General features: G+C 48.3%; 2 protein-coding genes across 2 annotated transcripts in view; both read right to left on the reverse strand.

Moving 5' to 3' along the window:
- The window catches only part of ITGB4 (integrin, beta 4), a 36,866-nt gene extending 23,981 nt beyond the window's left edge, over window positions 1-12,885 (reverse strand). Inside the window, exon 1 of the mRNA XM_009879898.1 lies at window positions 12,881-12,885. Coding sequence (XP_009878200.1) covers window positions 12,881-12,885 — 5 coding nt within the window. The remainder of the gene's footprint in view (window positions 1-12,880) is intronic.
- A 741-nt stretch (window positions 12,886-13,626) lies between these two features.
- SAP30BP (SAP30 binding protein) overlaps window positions 13,627-19,010 on the reverse strand; it is a 29,799-nt gene continuing 24,415 nt past the window's right edge. Inside the window, exons 5-10 of the mRNA XM_009879909.1 lie at window positions 17,670-17,761; window positions 17,142-17,202; window positions 16,596-16,647; window positions 16,141-16,199; window positions 14,811-14,895; window positions 13,627-14,138 (exon numbers count right to left, since the gene is read on the reverse strand). Coding sequence (XP_009878211.1) covers window positions 13,957-14,138; window positions 14,811-14,895; window positions 16,141-16,199; window positions 16,596-16,647; window positions 17,142-17,202; window positions 17,670-17,761 — 531 coding nt within the window. The 3' untranslated portion in view covers window positions 13,627-13,956. The remainder of the gene's footprint in view (window positions 14,139-14,810; window positions 14,896-16,140; window positions 16,200-16,595; window positions 16,648-17,141; window positions 17,203-17,669; window positions 17,762-19,010) is intronic.

Genomic DNA, 19,010 nt, shown 5'->3' on the forward strand with positions numbered 1-19,010 from the left:
TGTCAGAAAACTGTAAGGGCCATCCAGAAGTTGGCATTTGGACTTGGTAAACAGAAGAGACAAATCTGGAACTCGAGCTCTGCGGCTGCAGTACTGGAGGGTGGCCCTGACTCCAGCACCCCAGCGGGGCAAGTGAGGACAGCTGAGGCAAAACATCTAAGGTAAAGACATCTTTAAAGCATCTCCTTTCTGGGACATGCAAGTGTGAAATATCAGATGCAAATGAAATGTCTTATAGCTTCTTGCTCTCTAAGTCCCGACTCCAAAATAAATGAAAAGAATGTGAAAACCACTTAAAACAGGGAAGGAAAATGGGAATAGTTGTTGTGTGAAGATGAGTTCCCAGGGGGAGATCCAGCACACAGACAGTCACTCAGTGACTTAGCTACTAACAGCCTGACCTGGGGCCCAGGGAAACCCCTGGAAAGACTCGCTCTAATATCAACAGCGTTGGATCACACTGTGTCCTGCATCGGTCACTGAAGCAATGGAAGTACATCACACGTGTGAAGCTGAGCACTCACAGAAATCATTGCAGCACAGGGCATGAACCAACATAGCATCGACACCGGGGGACATCTCCCTTGGTGTTCGCAGTTTGTTCTCAGTGACAGTCACTGGATACACAGGTAACAGATGACAAGATATTTGTGTCTCATTTATCTTGTCAGCTGTGCCCAGAGGGATTTATCACACAGAAGTTAATCCTCCATAGCTGAAATGTGAGAAATATGGAAACCTCAGGGCAGCACCTCTGTGGGGGACACCCAGAGAAACTTTGCTGTTCATAAGGACCTGGTAGCCAATATGATGTTTTTCTTTCGGGTAAAAGGTACCAGTTGACCAAGGAAATCCCTGTTATTTTCCTCCTGTGGCCCCTGAGCACAGCTCCCTGCAACACCGACCGTCCCCAGCTCAGGCTCTTCGCAGGTTTGGCTTGAGGATGTCCCCCTTGCCAAGCCCCAGCACTGGCTCTGAGGTCAGCAGTTATCCTCATCCCTGGACATGCCCATGATCTCCTTCAGCAAAAGTCCTCATGTCACTACTTGCTGACAAACATTGCGTCCCTCGCCACTGAGATGGGTGGGTTTTGAAGCCAGGAAAATCCCTTTTTCCCTTGCTCCACCCCAGCGAGCGATGCCAGCCGCAGTGACCGGCACTACAGAGACATGGGGAGATGCCAGTTAGAGATGAGATGAAAGGGTAGGGAAGTCCTTTGAGCCGATCAAGGGTAAACACAATAAAAACATCCCCCGAGCACTCAGCAAATCCCATCTCCCATCACGGCAAAGGCCACGAGGAAAAGATTGAATACAAGGGACCATGTTACTCAACTCACACACCCATCTTCCAAGGTAGCCTCAGAGCACAGACTTAATTCATCTTCCTTTAATTACAAGTCAAGAAAGAGTAACCAAGGGATGGACAGACACACCCTGGGCCTTGGACATATAAACTGCTGTCGTGTCTTTTCAAGTACTGAGATAAAAAGCCATAAAACACAGCTCAATATTAACATCATGTTGCCCTGTGAGCCTCCAACCTCCAAGGATTTAGCTGTGCAGTTGCCAGCATGCAGGGCGTTGGTGGCCTCGAGCGTTGCTGCTGCTGGCCACCGGAATGCAGCCCGTAATATTTGTGCAAAAATACGCAAGCAGCCATCCCTTAATGTCAAAAGTGTCCTCTAGAAGGGAAAATGCCACTTGCGCTTCAAAAAAGCTGCAAGAGTTTGGTTGGATTTTCATTATGACAACAACAACAAAGCCGGTCAGTCGTGCAAAACCAAGGAACGAAGCATAGCAGCTCCTGGCTGCACACAAACATCCTACCCCGTCCCAAACCACCGCTCCGGCATTTCCTCCTGGTCTCCTCCCTCTCCCCCAGCCTTTGCCTGTGCCTGGGCACAGCCAACAAACCTGCTCCTGAAAGACCCCAGGACCCATCGAGCTTGCTGGGCTGAGCAGCTCATCCCCCCAAAACATGGGATGCTCCAAAGAAACTGCTGGAGCAATGAGACAAGGGACAGGGCTGGAGTGGCAGAGCTCTGTCACCCTGTCCCCTCCCCGTGCCGCCCCAACGCCAGCAGCTCTGTGCTGGGAAGGACGAGCCTGATGCCGGGCATCGCGCTGGGGTGGGTGAGGGAGAGGAACCGAGGAGGAGGAATGATTAGCAACAAGCCCATGGTGGGACCCTGGTCCCAGCTGCCACATGGGGGACACCCAGCAGGCTGGGGACACAGGAGTGGGAAAGTCAGGGAGATGCTTGAGCTCCCCAGCACAGCCTTTCCTCCCTCTGCAGTGGGCATCGCCCTTCGAGTAGCTGCAGACCCCCCGTCCTGCCAAGGGGTGCTTTGGGGCCATGCCTGATGGAGCAGGACGCTGACGCCCTGGTAGGTGGGAGGCATCTGGAGGAGCATCTGCTTGTCCATGTGTGCCAGGGCCAGCCCCACAGGCTGGGGGTCCCGAGGGAGAGCTACTAGTGATGGAGGCAGAGCAGAAAGGCAGATGGGTGCCTCCCCCGGGGACCCTGGTCCTGCAGCCCCACAGACAGCATCGTGACAGCCACAGCAGCTCGTGCGGGCTCAGTTCTCCTCCCAGGGCAGGGCTGCAGCCATATGGGTCCTGGCCACAACTCACACTCCGTCCCTCCTCCCCGGGCTACTCCCGCCCCAGCACACGCGGCAGCACAGAGGTCCCAGTGGCCCTGCTCCAAAACTTGGAAATTATCAACCCGGACTTTCAGAAAACTATCAAAAACTTGACTCGCAAATCAGAGCATCACTTAAACACAAAATAATATTTGTTTTTGATTTTGTATGTCTTCCCCGTCCATTTCCCCTCCTTCCCCAGGTGTGCCTCCGCAGCCGGCAGGCTCCGTTCGAGCAGCACCATTTGTTGTTTCCAGCAAGAAGAGGGACCTCAGGTCCCCAGTTGAGCTCCAGACCCCAGACACGGCCCCCGGCATCCTCCAGCGAAGGACAAAACACAGTGAGACCCAGACCGGGGACCCACACGGAGCTGCCGGCAAAGGACCAGTGGCTGCGGTCTCCTCTCTGCCCCCCGGCCTGGGCAGGGGGCAATCCCGAGGGGTGGGCAGGGGGCAATCCCGAGGGGCAGGCGGGAAGGTCAGGACCGTGCCGATCACCGGCACAGCCCCAGGACCCCCCCGTCCCTCCTGACGTGCTGCTCCCGGCACATTCCCTACTCCTTTGGCCCCACGAGACACCTCTCCTCTCCCTCCCCTCCACGGGCACTCCTCATCCCCTTTTTCCCTCCTCCTAACACCCCCACCCCCCCTTCAGCTCCCTCACGCAGTCCCTCTATTTCCCTAGTGCCCATCCATTTCGGATCCACCAGCTCGCAAATACCCCGACACCTGCGGTTCCCCAAAGCCCACCCTGAACCCCCACTCCCCCGTGGCCTTTTCCTCCGGGGACACCCCATCCCCTCGCGGTGGGGTTTACACGCAGTCACCCACTCTGCGGAGCAGTCCCCCCCGGGTTCAGCGAGCCGGGGCCACCCACAGCCCAGCCGGCCTAGGGCAGATCCACCCAGAGGGACACCTTCGAAACCCGCAACAAACGGTCCCCGAAGGGCTCCGCGCTGCCTCACCGCGCTGCGGTGCCCCCACCTCCATCCCACAGCCTCCCCCCCACCCAAATACCTTCAGAGAGAGAAACGGCCCCACGCAGCCCTGCTCGGGCACCAGCGCTGCCCTTCCCGGCGGCCGAGAGGCACGAGACGGTGTCCCACAGCCAAAACCGGAGGAAAAGGGGGGAAGAAGCCAGCGGGGAGCTGAGCTCCCTCTCTCCACGCTCTGCCTACCTGCTGGCACAAGGAGCCCCGCACCTTCTTTCACCCCCCTGGTTAATCGACACAGCGAAATTAAGGCATGCCGGACGCTATGGAGCGCAGATGAATTAATTCCACAAACCTCATTAGCGCTGGGTCTGACTCAGTGTCAAAATCCTCCGCCGCAGCCCGAATAACAGGCGCCCACGCGCCAAGCCAAGAAATTCTTCCGAAGGCAGAGGGGGAACGCGCTGCTTCGCTGCCGCGACTTGATTTCCAGCCTTGGCCTTTTCTTTCTTTTTTCTTTTCTTTTTGTTTTCCTCCCTCCTCTCTATTTTCTGTCCCTTTTCTCTTTCCGGTTAAACGTCAACTCCCAGTCCGGCGGGGAAGGCAGGCAGCCCGCGCTCCCACATACCTCCCCGCTGATTTCTGTACCCTCCAGTCAAATATCGACTTTGTTCTCGCTTCCCCCTCGCCGTCCCGGAGCTGCCGCCTCTCCCTCCCGGGGGACTGGCAGGGAGGAAAGGTGGGAGCCGCGATAAATGAGATCGGATCCCAGGTGAGGACAAGCTTTATCCCAGCCAGGGAGGGAGGGAGGGAGGAAGGGAGGCGGGGGTGCCCGTGACTCAGGGGTTGGCATTCCTCCCTCGCACACCTGGACGGACAGGCACAGCCGCCACGGACCCTCCCTCCGTACATGTACCATCCCACAGGAGAAGGGCTGAGCGGGTGGTGGGAAGGCGTCCCGCCATGCAGAGGGTGGTGAGAAGATGTCCCACCAGGCACAGGGTGGTGGGAAGATGTCCCGGGTGCACAGGGCGCACAGAGGGGGCTACAGAGGATAGGCAGAGTTGGCTGCTCAGCTTCACCCCCTCGCTGGGGGTTTCTCCTCCAAATATCCCCCTGGCACGAGCGGGGGTGTCACCCCAACCCCCAGGTAGCTCCTAGCTGAAACATCAGGTAAGCTTCTGCTGCGACAACAACGGCCCAGCCGCCGAGCCCCGCCGCGGTACCTGGCTCACAAAGAGGACGGATCCGCATCCCGCTTTATCCAGGGCACAACCACGACAGCCCACTCCTCACGGGGCAACACAACCCTGTGTAGCACCGTAACCGGGACCCCTCCACGCCTGCTCCTAACGCATCCTACCATGGTCCACGGGGCAGCAATCCCACCACCGCCTCCAGCCCTTCTGCTGGGCTGGATCCAAAACCCCTTCCCCAGTCAAAGAAACAGCAGAGGAGGGTTTGGAGCTCAGGTGAGGTCATTTTTATTTATTTATTTTTTTTCTTTTGGTCCCACATCCCCCTTTTGCTTTAGAGTCTGAGTTTATCACGGCTCAGACCCAGTCGCACCTCCCATGGTGCAGAGTGTACACCTACCGGAGCAGATGCGACGGCAGAGGCTGCATTTTATCTTCCCGATAAATCCTCACAAGGAAAACTGCATCCCCCTGGCTTCAACAGAAACAATAGCAACAGCCGGACAAAAAAAGTCGCATATTTCCTGCCTTTCTTGCAGAGTGAAAATACGAGCAGGGCAATTTTGACCCCTTCATTATTAATACAGCATCACGGTGGCTGCTGATTGACTCCCTAGTGACGGTGACCAAGCATCGATTCAAATGAAAGCAAGGGGCTGGATTCCTTTCACTAGGAGAAATAGGAAGCTCAAGTAAATGTGTGTAAATGAATTAAGCCTCAGGAGAAAAAAAAAAAAAAAAAAAAAAAGAGGATGTTCTCATGCCATTAAAAACTGCAGCAAACGGGAAGCAGGCAGGGGCGCAGCCGAAGATGGCCCCGGCAGCTGAAGTCTGCTATTTCCTAGTTTCTGAACACTTGGCTTGGCTACCTCAACACTACCCCGGTCCTTTTGGAGATGCCGTTTCCTACATTTAAACAAAAATTCTGGAAATTAAGGGGCAGCTCTTTGGGTTGGTTTTTTTTTTTAAACCACAACAGACATTTACTGCAACATGAGAGCTGGGACATGAGGCTCTGACGCTCGTGCTTCGGCAGCGGCTGCTAGCGAAGAGCAGATCGTTACCATTGAGGGACCTGCAGAGAGGCAGCAGATGTTGTAGGACAGTGCAGATGGAGGAAAGGTGGGCTTCAGTTCCCAAGGCCAGAGGGGAGTGGGCGCTGATGCTCACAGATGTGTCTGCTCACCTCCCCTGGTCCCTTCCACCAGCAGCACCTCAGCCTTCCGCAGTGCTCCTCCATGGGTGTTGGGGTGAGCAATGCTGCCAGATGCCCGAGTTAAAAAAAAAGAAACACCTTACTTAAAAAAAAAAAAAAAAAAAAGAAGTATTTTTAATGATGCTTCCCCAACAGGATCTCTGGAGCCAACCAGAAGAGCTTGGGAGCAGCCAGCGTCCACCACAGCCCTTGGTGTCTGGATGTCCTCCTTTCTCCACCCGAGAAGGAGGATGCTTACGTTGCCTCCTGTCAAGTGTCTCTGGTCTCACTACAGATACTCTGACAGCCCCAGGGCCTCCTGACACCATCTCCCTCCCCTTCGTCCCAGCAGCCTGTGGGAGGAAGGACCAGGACCAGCTCCACTCAGCACCTCCAGCTGCGAGGAGGAGCCCGGTTACTCGCCGTGGGTGCTGATGGAAGAGACCCAGATGCTCATTTTGCACCTTTCTTTGAAAAGTGTCCCCCTCCACAGCCCCTAACAGATCTCCAAGCAAACAGAGCATGAATTTTCCCAGAGATTTGTAACTGGGCTGCATTTAAGGAGACACTTGCAGGGCTGATAAAAGGCACTTTTCTAACATCAAGACAATTCCACCACCAAATTTTAAGGCACCAGAGCAGAGAGGAATTATAAATTCTCGATAGACGGTCCTAAGAATTTAACAGGTTTTCACTTCGTCTTGTCTCTCCTGGTTCGAGGTAAAACAGGGCCAATTTTGTTCAGTAATTTTGTTGTTTTACGGGCTGCTTTTCAGGCAACTTCTTCAAGATATTCCCCCAGAGAAGAATAATACCTGGTGAGTTTGAGTTTTTGCTGTGGTTCAATACCTCACCCTCTGCCTGCTGGATCAGGCTTTTGCCACACGAATCTGTGGTTTAAAAGCAAGACGGGGACTTCGGAGGGGAAGGATCAGCAGATTTCGCTGCAGGTGGCTCCAAAGCTCACAACTGCCTACGTGGTGGATATCACATTTATAAATCAGTGATTTTGTGCAGCGGCGATGTGCCCTAAAAGTTTTTGCCCTCGTAGGGAAAACAAGTAATTTCTATAGCTCACACTAAATTATTGTGCTCTCTGCTGAGACTACCAGCCCGAGTGCCAATTACTGATAATTACATGTGGTTTTATGGTTTATTCTTTTCTTTTTTTTTTTTAATGCCACGCCAGCTTGTACAGAACCTTTCTTCTTTCTGTCCTGCCACCACAGTGTGCCCAGAGAAAGCTCTGGGGCTTTTTCTACGTCTCTGTTGAGCGGTTACAGCCGAGCTCTGCAGCTGGAGCACATTCATTCCCTTTCTGAATTCTGTAACAACGCACACTGCTACAAGAAAAATAAATTCTTGATCCCGTAGCTGCACTGTACCCCGTACTAGCAATATCCTGCTACCTGGCATAAATTTAAGGAATTCTTAATGATGTATTATTAATGCCCATTAACGTGCACATAATTTATTGCACCAAATGCTTAATATAATTATCCAGCTAATTAAAAGTGCAGGATGAAATCCTCTCATGTTCTCTGCCTCAGCCTTTCCCCTAAGATAGCATTAACCATGCACGTCTGTTGTTTTGCAGTGGATGTTCTATGTAATAAACATGTACCAAACAGAAAATCTCTTTGCTGAATATCACTGATGCCCATTTGCCGCCGGGACAGACGGGCAGCAGGAGGTCAGTGGGCCACCGAAACAGCACAAGAGGAAAACGTTAGTAAAGAATGCAAGATAAAACTTCAGCCTACGACGGTCCTTAGCATCCTCCCAGGGAAAACGGGACCTACCAGGGTTACGTTAGCATCTCATCCAGCTGCCAAAGGGCTGAAAACACACCGATGTTATGTTTGAAAGGCTTTAGAAAGATCACCCACCTTCCCTCCTGGTTTGTGTTGGCTGTGCCCACACGAGACGTTCAATAGTGTGGGCGAGTGCCCTGGGAGGAGGCAGCCAAGACAAACTGGGAGAGAAAGTGGACTGTCACCCTTTGTCATGGTCTCCAGGCACTACAGGAGGTTACACAAAGAGGAGAGAGGTTAAAAGTACCAGCAACTTCACCTTTCATCGCTGCACCAAAAGGCAGCTTTGTTTTCTTCCTAATGCTGGATCATACAAACATGGCAGAGGACAGACAGACAGACGCCTTCTACGTGAAATGGCAAAAGCTTTTCTCGTGAAATCCCGGTGCTTTGCTGTTTATTGGCAACCGAAAGCACGAGCCCAGCCCCAGCCAAAGACAAGTTTCAAATAAACAAAGGCTAAATATTGGAAGTCATCGGTGTCCATGGTTCTCGCTTAGAACAAAAGGAAGGAAGCTGGATATAAACAGTCAGAGGAACAGCAGCGCATGGCACGGCTCGGCGCTGGAAAACTGCGCGGTAAGAGCGAGACATGAAGACGCTGGTGTAAACGCTCACCAAAAGGCAGAGGCGACTCTGGTGGAACCTCACAGCCCCTCAACAACAATTTATTTATTTTAACCTTAGACAGTCTTAGAGAGCCCTGCTGAAAAGCATCTCTCTTCCACAGAATCATAGAATCGTCTGGGTTGGAATGGACTTTTAAGAACATCTGGTCCAACCATCAACCTCACACTGCCACCACTACCACTAAACCATGTCTCTAAGCATCACGTCTACCCATCATTCAAATATCTCCAGGGATGGCAATTCCTCCGCTTCCCCGGGCAGCCTTTCTCTGGAGGTAACAACTCCGGGCTTTCCCGGCTTCACACATTGAACAGGAGCGAGCAGCCCCCACACCCTTTGATAACTTTCTGGACACGTCGCAAAGACCATCTGTTTGAGGGGCTTCACAGAAAGCTACAGCTTCTTCTCCCCTGCGATGAAGAAGGGCTGGAAAGGAGCTCACGCAGGTGCCAGCTGGCCGGACGCCGGCCGAAGCAATCGCCTCCACGCTGCTCAGAGCCGCCCGGGTCGTCGGCAAAGCCTTGGCACAGCCCAAAGCCTCTGCAAGAAAGACTTTTTCTTTTCTTTTCTTCTTTTTTTTTTTTTTTTAAGTCTCAGTAAATAACTCTCGTAAAACAGACAGTACAGCAGCAATCCAACTAAAACATAGCTTCGGGTGCTCCCATTTTACGGTTTGAGGTGGGGCTGGCAAGCGCTGCCCCTCCTCACCTGCTCTGTGGGTCAGGTGGCACCCGGCGAGATGGAAAAGAAAAGCAAATCCTCAACACACAAAATGCCTTCCCACAACGGCATCAAAGGAGGAGAGATCTCTAAATCACAACAAGCAAATAGGAAAGAAAAATCAACACCTCGGGGCACGGAGGTGGGAGAAGAGACTTCAGAAGGGAGGGCGAGAGCAGAACCAGCTCTGCCAGGGATGACTTCAGCACGGCAGCTCTCCTCCCTCCTCGGCGCAGCCCGCCGTGGCCAAGACACGCTGGAACGTGGAGTTTCAGCTAAGACAAACCTGCTCAAGCTAGGAGACACCCATGATTTAAAAGGCGGTACGCAGAGGGAAGCCCCGCTGTTCCCAAGGAGCACGAGCCTGTAATCCTCAGACTAAGGAATAATGGAAAAGGCACCGGTTTTACTCTGCTGGGTACAGTTTGTCTCCCCTTGGGAGGAGAGGTAAGAAGGAATATCTGCAGCTTTTAGGGGTCAGAAGTGCAGCCTGAGCAATCGCTATTGCAGCAGCAGCATAAAAAAAACCTTTAGTTCCATCAGCTGAGTTTGCCGTAGTGCAGCTCGGACGCAGCTTGCAGCTCTCGGGGGCTCTTCAAAACCCAGCAGGTCCCTCCCGCGCTCAGCAGCCCTCACACAGCCCCTGGTGTGACCACAGATACAGACTGCTAACGAGCAAAGGAGCCAAACCTCTCTTTTGAGGGCCTCAGGCTGCGGTTTCACAGGCCAGGAAAGGATCCTTTTCCCTCAGGACATCGCTCTCGCACGCTTGGAGCTGCCTCCAGCTTTCCCTGGTGTGCTGAGTGACCACGGCCACGTGCAAGTCACCAACCTGTACCATCAGGTTCTCAGGGGTAGGAAAGAGGCTTTTTCCTAGAACTGTAGTTTCCAACCTGCGTACCCGTCTATTACTTCCGATAGCAACACGCCAGATAAACAAGAGCAGCGAACTATTGTACTGGCTGCAAGTTTGTTACGCAATGGTTGGCGTCTCCACTCCAGCTTTTTGGAAAGGTGAGAGGGAGGAAAGGAAAAAAAAAAACCAAAACCCCAAACCACCAAATCATGCACTTTTCAAGTTTCTCCGCTGCGGACAGCAAACACTCAGCCCTGAGAGCTCAGAGCGCAGCTCAGCTTAGCCAGGTCCTTGCAGAAGCCTGTTACTACAGGAGTTTGCCAACTAGTTTTCTCCTTATCCCTCCACGCGGCACCATCCAACCTCGCTGGGCAGCATTTGCCTGTTGCTCCCGAGCTGCTGGGCACGGTCGGTCGGTCCCTGTCTGCCGCAGCACGGCAGGAGCCACACGGGCAGTGTTTCTTAGCACTGGTGGTAAAGTCTGCAGAGAAACCCAGAGGTTTGGAATGACTATGGATACTGCGGAGCAAGAAGGAAGAGGGCGCATGGAAGAGGAAGGGGTGGGGTGCCAGGATATGTGATATGAGTAAGATATTTGCATTTAAACAATGTCCAGTAGCTTCTGGAGTTCAATGATTCATCCTCAAGAACTTCAGCAGTTGCCCTGTGGCAGGTGCCGAGCAGCAGGCTGGAGCCCGGCTTCATACTCGCAGCTCCCGATGGCACTTTACTTAATTTATTTTTTTTTTTAAAATCAAAGTCCTTTTTCTCTTCCTGCAAACCTATTCCTCTGCTTCGTGTTCAGCTGCAATCTGGTAGCAGCTTTCCAAAAATAAAAATAAAAAAACCCACCCAACCAAAAACTATTCACACAGAGTTTCCTTTCCCTTTGCTGCTGCTCTCCCCCCGCGATGGCAGGGCACACAGAAACCAGTGCTGACATGCTTAACTAGGTGTATAGATAATATTTCCTTGTAATCAAGCAAACCCATCTAGCACAGTTGTTCCTGGTCAGGATCAAGAATTACTTTTACTGCATTATCTGTCAGATGCAGTTACTAACTTCCATAGAAGATGGTCTTTCCAAATTACTAAAGAAAGCGAGAAACTGAGCAGAAGGCAAGAGCGAGAGAGGGGTTTCACATCACAGTTGTGTAATCAGTCTGAAAAAGATGACATTTGGAAGGGGGTTTTTGTCTGTCAGGAGACAGAGCGACCACTTATCAGGACTTGTGAGACATTAGGCAAACGATGGTCAGTTCTTACAAAAGGCACCAAATCTTTGCCATTATAATTTACATTAATATTTAGGCTTAACTGGAAAGATCTGTTAAACTGATGTAGTCTCAGCCTCTCCCACTCTGTGCTTGCCACCAGTTACAGACAGGACAGAGGGGGGGACGCACAAGACTGGCTGGTACCTCTGGCACCAGGCTGCGTTTCTGCGCACTGGCACACATCTCAATGAGATATTTAATCTCACTCAGAGTCACACACATTAAAGACACTCATTAGAGGAATGTTGTTCTAGAGCCCGGACACACCTCCCAGCCCTATTCACAGCAGCAGACGATTGCAGTGATCCTTCTGGTGCCCAAAGTTTGCCCACTTTGCTGCAGTTTTACCGTTGTACCTTCATCCACATGTCATTCAGCAGAACTTTAAAATAGATACGTATATCATACCAGTTTTAAACAGGCCGGAACTGCACAAGACATTCTAGACAGGAGAGTTACCTTACGGAGCTGCACAGCTACCTAATGGCTTGTACTTCCCACCACAATTACATCGCCAGCCTTTAAAAGAACCCCTTGAAAACTCTATGAACTCTGATCCTCAAGGCAGAGTAATAAACACCTTGAATAGTTGAGGTGAAGTGTGTCATCCTCTGCAGACCACAGAACAGTCTCAAAGCAGGAGACACCCCTCAGCCAACGGGGCTGTTACCATCTTCCGCAGGACACGGATGGAGTTGAGCCTTGCAGGAATCACATCAGCAGCCCAGCAGAGAGTCATTCAACAGAAGAGACGTTTCCACCTTGCTGCTTTCACGCCTTTCAACATTTCATTGCTTTAAAAAAAAGAGCAATTCCACCATCTCCCCCATTTCCCACGCTACTGTCTCATCAGTCCCCTGGTTTCTCCCCCATGAGCATTCCTGGATACACAGGTGATTTTTAAAGCTAAAATGACTGCTAAGACAAAGTGTTTAACACATTTTAAAATTATTTAAAAGCAGGAAGCCAACCTCTCATTTCTTCCTTGGGTCTCCATAAATGCAAAGCCTGGGTCAGGAGTGACATAACAGACAGAAAAACTCTGAAAAAGCAACACTGGTTTTTAAGAAACTTACACTTTTGTCGATCTAGCAACCTCCTCTCCTGTCATTGCTGATGCACTGAAAAAACACCTTCTGGGTAGAAATTTAACTTAAAACAATGGGAAACAGAAAAATTACTGAATCTGAAATATCATGATCTAATAATTAAAGACCATTTAAATAATCTGGAGTGACCACTGCATGGAAGAAAAAAAAAGTCCAGGTTAGCAGCTGTTTCTCTACACAAATGGAACCATTCAAGTTATTTATCCCACCGACCTCTCCTTTTTAGGAATTGTCCTCTACAGATGAAGGTTTTATGAAAGACCCAGGTGCTAGTGCTAGAAGGTAACTTTTAAAGAAGTTTATGATGCAAGAATAGGTTTGAAAAACATAACATTAAGAACAGCTGAATTACCAACTACTTCAGAACATCCTCTACAACAAAAGTATTTCCAATCAAAATCTATTTAATGCCCCCTTCCCCCCAGAGTCTGAGATTTAAAAAAAATCCACCACGTGAAAAAACCTTCATGCCACCCCCACTCCCATGGAATTATTACATACTCACCTCATGGTATCTGTAACCCAAAGCACAACAAATGGATACGGATTCTCTCTCGCCAGGATAAGAAATGGAGACACATCTATGACACCAGGGCTTTTTTTAAGACTTTTTCATTTTTATAGTAATTTTTTGCTGCATGGGTAAGAAGATTTATACAATAGAATTTTCAACTGAAAATACTTTTTCGCAACAGTGGAGCAAGCAATAACTGCCATGTGTGCATGTCACAGTACATCACGATCTAGTATAAAGATGGACAATATCACAATTAAGATCAGACGCTCTCCTCTGCTTATCTGCTCTCCAATCTCATTCCATGGCAATGGAAGAGTTTTCTGCACAGGTGTTTGCAAATGAGTTCACAAATCAAACCTCTACATCTTACGGTTTCTGCATAGAAATCTCCATCCCTGCGAGACGGTAACAAGACTGTTTCAGGACAGTTTCCTCAGTAGTTCAACTATTTAACACATGGTCACTAAGGTCTATGCAGATATGCACACAGGTACAGATGTCAGTACTTTAACAAAGAGTGAGTCTACATTCATAGATGCAGATCACCTCAAGTCTCTGCTACACATTTAAAGACAGACACTGACCAACTGTCTCTGCTTTAATTCCTTTGGAACTAAGTTAGCATACGTGAGGGAGGTACATACCACAAGCTGCTGGCAGCCTCTGAGCGTGACCTGGAATACAAAAGGGTAATACTGATATTCCTTCGCTACTTGCCTTTCCCCCTCACCCCAAACCAGACTTGCAAGTAGGGTAGGACCCTAACGCCATAATTTAATAAGCTAACTTTTACAAGCTGACTCCAGATACCATCTTCCTCCCGTACAACACACACAGACTGGTTCTTCCCACAGCAAGAAGAGACAGAGGCATTTTCGGCAGAGGTCCATTCCTGTGGGCACACGGCTGGCATGCCTGCTCCTGCCCCCATTCTTTCAAAAGGGAACTGTGGTCTGTTTCAAAGAATCTTGTCATCTTTTACCAAAGGCGAAAGCTACCCCTCCCTTCCAAGAACAACGGCTTCAATGACAATTAAGTCCGAAAATCCAGGACCAGCTCGCCAGTCACTGCTTTGCCTTTTTCACAATGGTGCCAACAGCTGATATGACTGTAGTTTTGGATCCACTCGCGCTGGTTGTCACTGTGACAACACCTGGCAGCGTTGCAGTAGTGGTGAGGATGGTAGGCTGAGCTATCGTTGTTACAGGGATGGCCGAGTCCCACTTGCTCTTCCTCTTCTGGGCATCTGTGAATTTGGTTAGATCAAGCAAACGAGGATTAGCAGTATGTTAAAGGTCACCAATCCCTTTGTAACACCCCGTCTTGTCAACTCTTAATATACCGCTGCTTGGCCAGACAACTTTCCCTCACATTAATTTCAGCATACACTGGCAGTAATGTTGAGGAGGAAAGACAACCGCATACCTCAAGAGTCAAAGGAAAACTCTACACCTGAACTCTAGCCAAATGGGACACGGGTTCACTCCCTGCCCCAAAGCACATTTAATTTTAACAGAGCACACAAATCTCAGTTGCTCAGGTAGAGGCACAGGACACGCTCAGCAGCCTGCAGTGTTTCTTCTCCCTTCCTCCCAGTTTAAAAGGCAGACTGCAGGCAGGAGGGCAATTTTCAGTCTTTCCAAATCTCTTGAGATGCATCAGTCCCAAGAACATTCTACAACCATAAACACCAGCAGGTTTCTTCACGCACTACTAAACCTCTTCACTATCCAACCTGCCTCCTAAGCTTCCATTGCAGAAGGACAGCCATGGGATACAGGGACTAGAGGAAAGCTAGTCCATCAGCTCCTGGAAGGAACACTATATACACAATCAATAAGGAACCTTCAGGGTTTCCCGGAAGCACTAATCCCAGCATTATTGCAGCTTAATAGGTACAGTCACAATTGTTCTTTACCTCCCACAGTGGTACTGGCTGTTGTGGTTGTTGTAGAAGCAGCACTTGTTGTTGTACCCTTTTTAGTGCCGGTCACAAATTCAATCTGGAAAGGGAGAGACACAGAAGAGAAAGGGGAGAAGATAAAAATGAAAAGTTAGTATACATAATCTTTTTTTTTTAACCCACATTGCTTCTCTATGTTTTTAAGAACAGCTTTAATGCCATTTAAGACACTGGCCTCCAAGCTGAGTGTCACGCAGGAAGACAGCCATAGACCTCAGGCCAAAGCATCCTGAAGTCATGATCATTAAGTACTCCTGCAACCCAGCTCCTAAGTCAGGTACAATAAAAATAGGTCTGTTAACTGGTGTAAGCATAGGAATTTGATATAGCTCAGAAAGGATAGATCCGGGTCATTAAAGAATGCATTTTTACAGTTAGAAGTTGCTGTTCTTTTTCCTTTAAGAAACATGCAAGACAAGTCCCTACCTGCACGATTTGCTGCGACTGCATCACAGCAGGAAACCTAGCAACAAGAGCTACAACAGCAGGCAATCTCGTATTTTCAAAACTGCAGATATGGGCAAGCACGTAATCAGATACCTGGGTTACTGTGCAAAACCCAAAATAAGCAGCAAGACACAGCATGCGCTGCAAGAAAAAAATACCTCCACATACTGAATATGGAAGGAGCCTTCTGCAAGGTTAGATGGCAATCTCTAACATTAGACAGTTCTCTAAGGCCAGCCACTCTCTAAAGGCAACACCACTGAAGGACGGGAATAAAATGACCCAGAGCCTGTCTCTGTTCTTTTTTGGGGGTACAAAAGAATGTACATTTTGCAACAAGCCCAGTTTAAGTTAAAATAGGCCCAACGTTTCTGGAAATTAGATGCAAGAAGGCAATATCAAAGAGACCAGAAAGGAGATATTGTCTCACAGTGAGGTACGGTGAGGAAATTAAGCTATAACTAGGCTATGCCACCAGGCAAAACGTCATAGATCAAGAAAAAAAAAAAAAAAAGGTGTTTTTTATGCATTATCTTGCCTGTATCTGACTTGCTGAATACCATTTTAAAAGCTGTGGTTTAAAAATACTGACAAAACAGAAGGAAATCCAGCGGAATAAACAGCCTAGAGTAACAGACCTATAAGGAAGGACAAACAACTTGATCTGTGCAGATCTGTGCAGAAAAAGACATGCAAGAAGAAAGGACAGAACCAGGGAAAAAACAAACAGTATTAGCACAGAGCACAGTTCATAAGAAACAGCAAAGCAACAAGTGAAATTCAGCAGGGAAACAAACAAAACCCTGCATCTCCATCTCTTTTGGTTTTGAATAGCTACCTTCGTGCGCTCCTTCTTGGCCTTCTCCAATTTGTCCATTTCAATCTTCTGGGCTTTAGCTGAGAAAGATCAGAAGTTACAAGAAGCACTAGGAACAGCAAAAACTCATAGCTCGCTCTCACTCACACACTTCCCATCATAAACAATCAAAAACTTCATACTGTGTATAGAAAATTGAACTGCCATGAAACGAACTATTGTGTTTTAATCAAAGCATTGCTTCACTAAATTAATGATTTAAGAGATGAAAACATTGAAGAACCAATTTAAATGAAAAGGCTTTCCAGACTGATGAAGCATCAATAACATTCAGGCACATCCAACCAGAATGAAGTAGTTAAAGAGCAGCATGTAATGACTTCTCATTTATAAAGGAAGCGAAGACTCTAGAGCAGTTAATTAACTACAAAACACAAAGAGCTAAGTTAGGACAAAAGAAGACTTCCTGGAATTACCTAGTGCCTCATAATAAGAATCCTCTGACCAGCCATGAGGATCAAACATGTCCTAGAGAAAGAAAGAAAAAAGTCAGATTAGGGCTATTTCCACATATACACAAAATCCAGTTCAAAAACACTGTATGTATTTTTGTTTACTGATGATATTCGTTACTGATTTCTTCTTGTATCCTGGTGACAGGAAGATCACATCAGACCTTCTTTTATAGGATCACATTCTGTTGTGAATGAAGAAACAGCTTTGAAGCCAAAACAATGCTGGGATAAGACAGGCATTTTTCTGCTGCTCAGCTTCTCTCCCTCCCAAGGGGTTTCATGTATACTGACCCACCTCAGCAGTTTTTGTTCAGAATCACTGTAACAAAGTTGGAGGCACCGATGCTCAGTACCACACAAAAATGTTCACTTCAATGCAGAGGATCAGACTAAAGTTCCCTTCAAGGACCTCTAAACAAGCAGGCTCAAGAAAGCCTGAGGTAAGACCTTACACCCCTATGTTATTTTTTACCCACGCCTTTGCCAGTAAAAAGTGTTGCACCTCACCTTTGGATAATTTGTACCGAGTTCATCGATTGAACAAAACTGGATCAGCTTTTCATAGATGCTGCAAAGGAAAGACAAGAGTTGAGAACAGAGACAGCGAGCTGGAAGGAAATGGAAGTATTTCAGATTTGTTAGTAGAAAGAGGCTGTCACCTCTTCACACCGCAAGAGTCAAATCAGAACCTAAGAAGCTACGCTTGCTATGATGGATGTGGCATGCCGTTAACCGCATTTCTGACTTCCCTCAAATTAATCTCCCAGCTCCCAGAAAAGACACATCTTCTAAAATATTTCATGCAAAGCCTGTACTTTTAAAATCTAACCAACACAGCAACTCTAGTTGTTGCCTCAAAAGAACTCAAAGAAGAATTTTATTGCCCAGTTACAATCAAATTATGTCTTTCTCATTTTTGTAAGCACTAGTACTTCTTGCTCAGGATCCTGTTTCTGCTACAACTCCAACAAAGAGGAAAATTCTTGGAATTTATTCTGTGGTGCTTTGGTCACACAGGAAAAGATGGTGGCTCACCTGGGGTTGCGAAACTCCTTTTTCCTCTGAATGATATAGTTCATATCCATGCCCTCTTTAATTTTCCTCTCGTATAGCTTTTGAATTTTATCCTAAGGGAGAAAGATTACAGTGTGAGCCAGTATGGCAAGGAGGAGCACATCAGCTGACTATCAAGAGTGCACATATGGAAACAAGCCAACTGAACCAGTGACCTCCCTTGCACAGAGCAAGGATTCCACCTCTCCCCTATGGTCAGGCAGGCTGAGTAGTACAGACACTCCTGCCTTTCAGGTCTGAAAGTATCTTCATGAACTGTTCAGATGGGTAAAGGAATTGATCTTTGCACTTCCTGAAGGCTTCAGTGATTACAGATTTGCTTTTAGGCAGTAGTGCACACTCCTCCCCAGTCTGTTGCTTCCCTTTATAGCTATGACTGTAGAGAAGTAGAAGTCAGCTCTGAGAGGGACAGGTGAATTCCACAAAGGTTCTCCCACAATTTAAGGTGCATCTGAAAAACAGCTGCGGGGATACACTGCACAGAAGGGACAGCTCATGGCTGTGCCTGAGAAACACAGAAGCAGAGCCAAGTTCTGCTGGAGAACTAAACCCAGTGTGATCATCAGGTATTGCTGGTGGTGCCTACTGGCAGCTAAACGGTCTCAGGAACAATGCACTTTTAAGTCCCTGCTTTGCCACAAGAGACCAGTTAGATGGAACCAGCTTCTTTTTACAGATCACTCACATAGTTACGAAGTCTATGGGTATCTTACTGAAGCCACAAGCCCCTGCAAAAGGCAACTTAACTGACTCAGCATCAGCTGGAAGCGTCGAGCAGTCTACTCTCCAAAACGACTGAAAGATTTAAAAATAAACCTTTTTTTTTTTTTTCCTTCCTCAGCAAGGCAGTGAAAGACCTTAAAATTATTTTTACTCTAGTGATGCTGAAGGGATAGCAAAGGCAGAAACTTTCAGATGGCACATATACCTAAGTGGTACCACTAGGAGAACATTCTCAGTAATTGCCTTCATCTTTTCTTTTTGACACAAATTTCTCAGGTACAAGAGGCATACAAACTAAGACCAGAGGCTAGACCTTCAGTCTTTCAGGATGGGAGAGTTGAGTCAATTTTCCTTTGTTGCTTCTGGATAAGTCATTTCATGTGTCCCTCCATATGGACAGTCAACTCGAGTACAGAACTGACTACTGTCTAAGGGTTTGCTGACACCTGAATAAAAGAGGATTGTTAAGAGCTGATATGAAACTCCTATTTCATCAACTTTAAAAAAAGCTTTAAGATAAATTTTCATCAGATTCTCACAAAATTAGCAAGAAGAAATTACACAATCTTCACATCCAGC

Source organism: Charadrius vociferus, unplaced genomic scaffold, assembly GCF_000708025.1.
Source record: "Charadrius vociferus isolate BGI_N301 unplaced genomic scaffold, ASM70802v2 scaffold260, whole genome shotgun sequence".
Classification (NCBI taxonomy): domain Eukaryota; kingdom Metazoa; phylum Chordata; class Aves; order Charadriiformes; family Charadriidae; genus Charadrius; species Charadrius vociferus.